Source organism: Dipodomys spectabilis, unplaced genomic scaffold (genome assembly GCF_019054845.1).
Source record: "Dipodomys spectabilis isolate Male_0828 unplaced genomic scaffold, ASM1905484v1 ptg000266l, whole genome shotgun sequence".
Lineage (NCBI taxonomy): Eukaryota > Metazoa > Chordata > Mammalia > Rodentia > Heteromyidae > Dipodomys > Dipodomys spectabilis.
In genome coordinates this window covers 6700343-6709990 of record NW_024870943.1, presented here as the reverse complement: position 1 = coordinate 6709990, position 9648 = coordinate 6700343, and the positions used below count along the sequence as shown (strand labels likewise).

At 57.4% G+C, this 9648-nt stretch overlaps 1 protein-coding gene across 1 annotated transcript; it reads right to left on the bottom strand.

Moving 5' to 3' along the window:
* Positions 1–2261: 2261 nt before the first annotated feature.
* Positions 2262–5474, bottom strand: Ckm (creatine kinase, M-type). The gene is made up of 7 exons (XM_042700570.1): positions 5272–5474; positions 4990–5144; positions 4527–4659; positions 4011–4182; positions 3539–3662; positions 2783–2972; positions 2262–2440 (listed from the first exon to the last, which is right to left on the bottom strand). The coding sequence occupies exons 1-7, from the start codon at positions 5462–5464 to the stop codon at positions 2262–2264; spliced, it is 1146 nt and encodes a 381-aa protein (XP_042556504.1). The 5' UTR covers positions 5465–5474.
* Between the last annotated feature and the right edge of the window lie 4174 nt (positions 5475–9648).

Genomic DNA, 9648 nt, shown 5'->3' with positions numbered 1-9648 from the left:
GGGCAGGGCCTTGCCGGTGCTGGGAGGGGCTTGCTTTCAGGCGAATCAGGGGAAGCTTTCGGGCAGGGGAAGAGTTGAGAACGGATTTGTTAGGTGGTTGGAAGGCAGGAGGTCTGGGTGGGAGCGTAAGTGGGGATATAGAAGCGGTGGATTTTAAGAGACTTGAGAAGTCAGGCCTTCGTAGCACACACCTATGATCCCTGCGACTTGGGAGGAAGAGATTCTAAGATCTCAGGCTCAAAGCCAGCATGGGCAAAGCTATTGAGACCCTTCTCAGGAAAGTAATAAAGCTTGGTGTGATACTGCGCCTTATGCCTGCAATCCCAACTATGGGAAGCAGAGGTAGGATTTCCATACAAAGCAGCCGGGCAAAAGCATGAGAGCCTACCTAAAAACGAATAACTACAGCTAAACTTGGGGTGTGGCTCAAGTGATGGATACAAACAATAACTGTGGGTTAGCTTGGCTTTGTCCCTCCCCCAGCAGCTGGGGCTCCATAGCCTTGGGATTGAAGTCAGCATGAGTGCTGGGATCTTTATTAATAATTAACACCTCATCATTCATTAATGCTGCAGAAGACAGCCCCACATCTGATGTGCCTTCATCTTTGGGTGTTTTCTGTTCTTCCTATCTCAGTAATCCTTGGGACTCTTGGGAAAGGCAGGGGGAAGAGGCAGCCTTGGGCCTCAGTTTACCCTCTAAAGCAGGAGGTGGATTTGTTGATCTCTTAAGGACATTTTTCTCTCCTTTGGAAATAAAGTCCCCATGTAGCTCAGGCTAGCCTGGAACTCCTATTTTTCTGCTTCAGCATACAGACTGCTGGATCACCTAGTTATAATTTTTTTTTTTTTGGGTCGGTTGTGGGGCTTGAACACTGGGTCTGGGCGCTGCCTCTCAGCTCTTCAGCTCCAGGCGAGCACTCTACCACTTAAACCACAGCGCCACTTCTGGCTTTTTCTGCTTCTGTGCTGCTGAGGAATAGATCCCAGGGCTTCATGCATGCAAGGCAAACACTCTACCACTGAGCCACATTCCCAGCACCAACTGGGTTATAATTTAAGGGCTCTTTGGGGGGGAGGGGATGAAGCCGGGCACCAGTGACTCACACCTGTCATCCTAGCTACTCAGGAGGCTGAGATCTGAGGGTCGCAGTTCAAAGCCAACCTGGGCAGGAAAGTCTGTGAGACTCCTATCTCCAATAAACCATTCTGAAAACCAGAAGTGGTGCTCAAGTGGTAGAGCAGGAGCCTTGAGCTGAAGAGCTGAGGGACAGCGCCCAGGCTCAGAGTTCAAGCACCACAACTGACCAAAAAAAAAAAGCCTTCACCAGGTCTTCCATTCACCCTGCCACCCATTTCCTATGTCCCTTTTAGGGCCCATCTACTGCCCTCACTGAAGGAGGTCTTGGCCTCTTTGGCTGGTTGGAAGTTATTGACATGCTCAACAACCAATCACCACTTGAGTACTCCATGACTTCTGTTAGCTATTATTCTCTCCTCTATTGGGCCACTGGTCCCCTTTGGGCTCTTTCCAAGGACCCAGCTTGCAAGCCCCGGGGTGGCTGGTGGGAGTGGCAGTATATACACAGGTCAGCAGCTGGAATGGGGAGAGAACTGGAAAGATGAGCTGGTGTGGACAGCATGCATGTCAGACCTGCGTGGACTTGCAGGATCTTAAAACGAAACAGTGCATTCTAGGAGAGACTGGAGTCACGGCAGTTTCTTGAGCAGAGTACAGGAAGCTGGAACTCGTGATTGCTTAATCCTAGCACTGGGGAGGATGAGGCAGGAAGGTCATGAGCTTGAGGCCTGCCTGGTTCATTGTGCAGACCAGGCCCCTTTGGGGTGTCTCAGATTCCACATACAAATCTAATTTTTGGATCAAATCCTGTACCCTACTTTCAAGTCTTTATAGAAATGGGATAAGACATGGTTAATGTATGCTCAGAAGGGCAAATTACAGGTAGAGCACAGAGGCCATTTGCAGAACTCCTCCCCGCCCCAATAATGCAACGCGACTAAGGCCACCATCGCTTTTATTTCTGAGCTTCTGGTGGAGGGCAGGCCCTGGGAACCCAAAGTAGGTTTTTGATTGGCCAGAACCTCAGCGGACGGAGCCCATAGGTTGGAACTCTGGGTGGACTAGAACTCTTGGTGCCCGGATGGTGGGGCTTGGGGGCGGGGCTCCGGCGGGGGCGGGGCCTCCGGGGGCGGGGCCTCCGGGGGGCCTCATCCTCCCTGGAGTTGGAACTAGGCGGGCGCCTACTTCTGGGCCGGGATCATGTCGTCGATGGCCTGGCCTTTCTCCAGCTTCTTCTCCATCTCCACCATGAGCTTCACACCATCCACCACCAGCTGCACCTGTTCCACCTCGGACGAGCCCAGCCGATCGGCGTTGGATATGTCGAATACCGCACCCACCGCGGCCGTGTCCACACCACCTGTGTGGAGCAGCGGGGAAGGGCAGTGAGGAGGGAGAGGGGGGCCGGGGCGACCCTGTGGCCGAGCTTCGGATTCGGCTTCAGGAACGGTAGGTACCTTGTCCGGAAACCATCCAACACCACATTTCCAGAAAGGGAAACTGAGGCCCAGGGGCCTGCAGGCATGCGTGTCGTACAACTGTGACTATAGTAGCTCCTGAGCACACGTGTAGATGCCCACTTTACACAGGAGGAGCCCAAGGCCCACCCTCACCGGCTCGGGGACCCGCGGGGTGCCCCACGTCCCCTCCCCCCGAGGGTGCCCAGGTGTGAGGGGGCGGGGCGGGGCGTGCGGGAGCGCACCTGTGCCCCGTTTCTGCAGGCGTAGACGGGTGAGGATCTCCTCGAACTTGGGGTGCTTGCTCAGGTGCGCCAGCTTCACGTGCACGCCCCCGCGCAGCCCGGTGCCCAGGTTGGAGGGGCAGGTGAGCACGTAGCCCAGGTGCTCATTCCACATAAAGGGGTGGCCGGCTTTCTTAAAGATCTCCTCAATCTGAGGAGGAGGGGGAGAAAAGCAGAGGTCGGCACCTGCGGGCTCCCCCAAGTGCACCCCCAATCAAAGCCAACAGGCGAGGTGGGGCTGGGCGGGAGCGCAGGTTGGGAAACCCAGGAGGAGGCGTCTGGCCACGCCCCGAGTCTGGCCACGCCCCGAGTCTGGCCACGCCCCGTGGACAGAGGCTGGCTCTAGGGGCGGGGCTTTGGAACGTGGGTGTGGCCAGGACTGAAGGGCTAGGCTTAAGCCGAGCAGTGGGCGGGGCTTTGGGAGTGGGCGAGGCGATGTCTTTGTGAATGGGCGTGGCCTCAGAGGTAGAAAGGGTGTGTCTGCATGTGAGGGGCGTGGTCTTTGGAAGTGGGCGTGGTGTGTGTGTGAGAGACCTTGAAAGGGCTTTGGGTGCTTTGGGTGTCTTTGTGTATGAACAGATGGCTTGGCCTTTTGGAATTTGAAGTCTGTCTTTCCATGTGGAAGGGTGTGGCGTAGAAACTGGGCGTGTCTTGTATTTGCATGTGTGGGTGTGGCCTCTCGAGTGGGTGGGGCATCGAGGGGCAGGTGGCGCCCACCTTCTGCAGCCCCACGCAGAAGCGGCGGAAAACTTCCTTCATGTTGCCTCCCTTCTCCATGGAGATGACGCGGAGGTGGTCCTCCTCGTTCACCCACACCAGGAAGCTCTTGTTGTCATTGTGCCTAAGGTGAGATCAGAGGCCAAGAGTCAGATCTGGGGGGCCCCGAAAAAGGGGGTGTGTGCTCGCCTTCCCCCCAAACCACAGGTGCTTGAGTCGGAGCATTCAGACGTCAGGGGATCTGCAGAACCTCACACCTGGGATCCCAGGGCTTCAGAAGGAATTAAACAGCCTTCTATTAAAGAGACTATAACTACTCAGGAGGCTGAGATCTGAGGATCAAAGTTTGAAGCCAGCCCACACAGGATAGTCCCTGAGACGTTTTACCTCCCATGGGGGGGGGGGGAGGAAGTGGGGCTGTGGCTCTCCTCCGTGGTGCAGAGGGCAGGGACAGAGCAGCGGAGGGCCTCACCAGATGCCCCGGGCATCAGGCCAGTCTCGGGCCATGCCTGAGGCCAGCAGCAGGGGGGACACGGGCTTGTCGAACAGGAAGTGGTCATCGATGAGTTGCTGTTGCTCCTGCTCCGTCATGCTCTTCAGCGGGTAGTACTTGCCCTTGAACTCCCCGGTCAGGCTGTTGAGAGCTGGGAGGAGAGGGTTAAACAGAGCTGGCTCACTTCAGCTGAGGTGTGGTATCCAGGGGACCCCATGCTTGCCCCCAGTGGTCTGAGCCATTAACAGAACCTAAACACTATGCCACCTCCACTTGTGACCTGTCCCCAAGTCTCCCCAGGAGCAGACTCAACACCAGCAAAGTGTGGTGGTGCACACATGTAATCCCGGCTACTCAGAAGGCAGAGATAGGAGGATCTGGAGTTCAAGGACACCCAAAGTTTGTCGGGCAGCCCCTGTTTGAGTTGAATTGAGTGACTTGCAAGGGCCAGGTCTGTGGGGGACTGGAGAAATGAGGTGTGGGGGGGGGACTCACCTTCCACGGAGAGCTTCTCCACAGCCCGACGCTCACCCCGCGAGCAGTGTGGGGGCAGCGTGTAGCCCTTGATGCTGCGGCCAGTGCGCACCCGGCTGCTGAGCACATAGTTGGGGTCTAGGTCGTCTCCACCCTGGGGGGAGAGGCAGTGGGAGGGATGTCTTGGATGACAGACCCTCAAGGGCGTACCATCCCACTGAGCTCAGGGCTCCCCAAAACCTTCCTTGAATCTCCCCCAGATTTCCCAGGGCTCTTCTAGATCCGTGGTTTACCACCCCACCCCTGGCCAGCCTCCCAGGGCTCCTCACATCTCCAGGGTCCTCAGCGCCTCCACGGCTTCCCCAGAACCTCACATCTACCCCAACTCCTGGATCTCCCCCTTCTCCATCCGCCCTCTGGCTCCCTGTCTGTCTGTGTGTCTGTGTGTCTGTGTACTCTTCCCATTCCACCCTGGATCGCTGACCTTGAGGTTCTCGTGGTTGAGGTCCGTCTTGTGCTTGTCGGTGGGCTTGTAGCCCCCATGCCGGTCCTGGATGATGGGGTCGAAGAGGTCCTTGAACACCGTGTATGACTCCTCATCCCCGGCCACGCAGCCCACCGTCATGATGAAGGGGTGACCTGGGGGGCGGGGGGCGGGCTGAGGTCAGAGATGCGGGTCCATGCGTGTGCACCGGGGAGGTGGAGGCTGAGAGGGTTTGGACTCCTCCCCCACTCCCCGCCAGTCTCCCCCCCTCAGCTCCCAGACCTGGATTGTCCACGCCCGTCTGGATGACGTCATCCAGGGTGAAGCCAGCCGGCGTCTCCTTGTCCCGCAGCTTCTTGTAGAGGTCAGGGGTCAGCACCTTGGCCATGTGGTTGTTGTGCTTGCTGAGGTCAGGGTACTCCTCCTCCGGCTTGTAGTTCAACTTGAACTTGTTGTGGGTGTTTCCGAACGGCATGGTGGCGGCGGTGGGGGGGTGGGGGTCTGTGGGGGGGGGGCAGGGAAGGACGGTGAGCCGAACCTAAGCAGGGTGTGAGACTCGGGGGTGAAGAAGCTTGAGGACTTGTTGCAACAAGAGAGCCCCCCATCCCATCCCCCCCCAACCCCTGAACCCTGCCCAGGAGAAGCAGAGTCTCAGGTGAGCTCCCTGGCTGGGTCATAGTCTGGCTCCATCACACAAGACTAGTTACATTCCCCCAGGCCAGAGAAGAAACAAGGATAAGAGTATGGACTTGGGCTGGGAAGGTGGCTCAGTGGTAGAGTGCTTGCCTCGCATGCATGAAGGAAGCCCTGGGTTCGATTCCTCAGCACTACATTTGCAGAAAAAGCCAGAGGTAGAGCTGTGGCTCAAGTGGTAGAGGAGCTAGCCTTGAGCATGGTGAAGCTTGGGGACAGTGTCCAGGCCCTGAGTTCAAGCCCCAGGACTGGGGGGGGGGGGGGGGGGGCGGGGGGCGGAGAGCTAGGGGGAGAGTGTATGCTTTGGAATCAGACAGCCTGGGTTCAAATCCTGGCTCCTACTCTTTCCTTGGGACAAGCTGGGTGGACTTGAGCAAGTTGTTAAACTTCTCTGTGCTTCTGTTTACTCAGTCATAAAAAGAGGCCCTATAAAAACACAAACCTCTTGGGAGGTTGGGAGCAAGAAAGGAGTTTAAAGGAGTTAATGCAGGAGTGGCACTTGTACCCATGTCTTGTTCACACCTTATATTCTTTTTTCTTTCTTTCTTTTTCTTTTTTCTTTTTTTGTTTTTTGTTTTTTGTCAGTTGTGGGGCCTGAACTCTGGGCCTGGGCGCTGTCCCTCTGCTCTTCAGCTCAAGGCGAGCACTCTCTACCACTTGAGCCACAGCGCCACTTCCTGTTTTCTGATAATTAATTGGAGATAAGAGTTTCACACCTTTCCTGCCCTGGGCTGGCTTTGAACCTCGATCCTCAGATCTCAGCCTCCTGAGTAGCTAGGATGACAGGCTTGAGCCACTGGGCGCCCAGCTCTTATATTCTTTTTGTTGTTGTTCTTGTTGGTCATGGGACTTGAACTCAGGGCCTGGGCACTGTCTCTGAGCTCTTTCACTCCAGGCTAGTACTCTACTGCTTTGAGACACAGCTCCACGTCTGGCTTTTTGCTGGTTAACTGGAGATAAGGGTCTTACTCGGTTTCCTGCCTGGGCTGACCTTGAACTGTGATCCTCAGATTTCACTCTCCTGAGTAGCTAGGGGAGCCACTTGTACCCAGCTCCAGCAGTCTTTTATTTAGCTATTATTATATCTGTCCTGGTGGTGTTGGGTTTTCGGGAGCTGCGGAGAAGGAGCACTTGAACAGGAGTCTGCTCTCCGCGGGGCATCCTGCTCCAAGCTTGAGAGGCAGAGTTGGGGCAGGGGGCTGGGTGGGCGCACCCCCCTCCACCATCTACCATCTCTGTATCAGGTTAGTCTCTGGAGTCCACACAGCACGGGGTTCAAACCCCAGCTCGGCGTGTGGGTGCTGTGTGTTCCAGGCTCAGACCTCTCTGATCCTCAGAACTCAGCCGGGGCATTATTGTATCCATTAGACCCAATGGAGACCGTGGAGGACCCCCCAGCTCCAGCCGGGGGGGTGGGGGTGGTGCGATGGAACTGGAGAGGGGTTGGGGGGAGGCCCGTGGTTATTTTTAGGGCCTGGCATCTGCATCCCCCCGCCCGGCCCCGCCCTGGCTCGGTTTGTACCAAGTCAGCAGGGGGTGGGTGGCCAGGGCGGTGGGGAGGACGCGCAGCCAAGCCCCGGGGCTCAAGGACACCCCAGAAAGCCCAGCCTCCCTCCCTCCAGAGGGTGCCTGCTGGGGACCTCAACTAGGGACACCCTGAAGGCATGGAGGCCAAGCAGGTGACCCTAAAGAGCGGGGCACGCACCCCTCCAGCCCTGTCAAGTGAGTCCCAAGGGGATGCCTGTAATCCCAGAGCAGGGAACAGTCAGACACAAGGTCACAGCCACCCTGACCGGTGACAGGCACCCCCCGCTGCCCGTGGCACCCAGCTGGGGTGACCCTTTTTGGGGCTCTGGGGACCCCCTCATCCCACACACACAGGGGCTCGGGACTTAGGGTAAAAGCCACATTGGGGCCACAGATTGGGGGGCCCTCTGGCCCCACAGGGCCACCTGCTGGAAGTCACAGAGGGGCCAGACACAGGTCATCCCCTCCAGCCTAGGCACAGAGCCCCCCCATATCCCCCCTCCCCAGTACCTGGCCGAGAGAACTGTCTGTGTCCTGCAGGCAACACCAACCCGGAGGCAGGGCCTGGGGTTCCCGCTTTATATCGGGGGGCCGGGGCTGCGCGATTGGCTGGGTGGGGCTGTCCCCAGGGAGGGGGCCGAGCTGCCTGGGCACAGCGCCCACCCTACAGCCAGGCCTGCCCAGTGCCCAGCCCCGTGGCCTTGTATGGGCCGCCCCAGCGCCCCCCAAAACCACGCCCGCCCAGCCCACGAGCCAGTGCTGAGTCGGGCTGGCGGGGAGCAGCTGGCTGGCTGCCGGGGACACGCCGTGGCCTGCGCATGTCCTGGCCACGACCCCCCTCGACCCTCACCACACACACACACACACACTACATACCTCCCCCCAGCTGCTGAGCCCCAGCATCTTAGAAGATTCAGAACCAGGAGCCCACCGAGGACACAGCCACCCCTGTGTAACCCAGGGAGCCACTGAGCAGGAGGGAAACTGAGGCTGGACCCCGTTGGGGAGATGTGAACTCTGGGGTGGGGGGGGGTCAGCTCCTCCCGCCCCTCCCTCTGGTGCCCAGGGCCATGTGTGCCCCCGAGTTATTTTTACGGTGCCCTGTGGCCTCCACGGCGCAGCCGGAGAGGCAGCTGGTGTTGGGGGGGCGGCCACGTGTCCGGGTTAATTATAACTGGGTGTCCGGCGTCCTCAGCCTCCCCTCCTTACAAGGGCAGCTCGGGAGGCCCCCCGTGGCCCCACCCAGCCCCAAGGGGAAGGGAAGGTGGGGGGGAGGAGTCCTGTCACTCTGCACTCGGGACTGGAACAACGTGGTGACACACTCAGCACCCCAGCTGTCATCGGGAACCTCAGTTCCCAGGAGGGGAGTCCATGCCAGGAGGGCCGGTATTTGAGGGTACAGCCTGGAAGGTTCCGGGCCTTCTGTCATCTCTTTAACTATCTTCCTACCTACCGACCTATTGCTAGGTCTGAATTCAGTTCCTTCCACTTCTCTTGCTCAGCTGGTGCTCTACCACTTGAGTCATGCCTCTAGCCCCACTTTTTGCTTTTTACTTTGGAGCTCGATTCTCATAGATTTCTCTGCTTAGGCTTGGGCGCTGTCTCTCAGCTCTTCAGCTCAAGGCGAGCATTCTACCACTTGAGCCACAACGCCACTTCCAGTTCTCTGGTGGTTCATTGGAGATAGTCTCAAGGAAGCCTGGCAGGAAAGACAGATTCCTATCTCCAATAAACCACCAGAAAACGGGAAGTGGTGCTGTGGCTGAAGTGGTAGAGCACTCACCTTGAGCTGAAGAGCTGAGGGACAGCGCCCAGACCCAGAGTTCAAGCCCCACGACTGACCAAAAAAAAAAGAGTCTCACGGACTTTCTTTCAGGGGCTGGTTTTGAATCACGATCCTCAGATCTCAGCCTCCTGAGTAGCTAGGATTACAGGCGTGAGCCACCAGCACCAGGCTCTTCCTTTTCTTTATAATGCTGGCTCTGGGGCTTGAACTCAAGATCTGAGTGCTGTCCCTGTGCTACTTTTTTTTGGTCCTGGGACTTGAACTCTGGGCCTGGGTGCCGTCCCTCAGCTCTTCAGCTCAAGGTCACTTGAACCACAGCGCCACTTCCAGTTTTCTAGTGGTTAATTAGAGATAAGAGTCTGATGGACTTTTCTGCCTGGGCTGGCTTTGAACTGCAATCTTCAGCTCTCAGCCTCCTGAGTAGCTAGGATGACAGGCGTGAGCCCCGGCACCGGGCTTCCCTGTGCTTTTTTATTCAAGCCTAGCACTGTAGCACTTGAGTCACGGCTCCCACTTCTGGCTTTTGGGTGGTTCATTGGACATAAGCGTCTCATGGACTTTCCTGCTAGAGCTGGCGTTGAACCTCAATTCTCAGATCTCTGCTTCCTTCCTAGCTAGAATGACGTGATAGGCGAGAGCTGCTTTTAGGATTA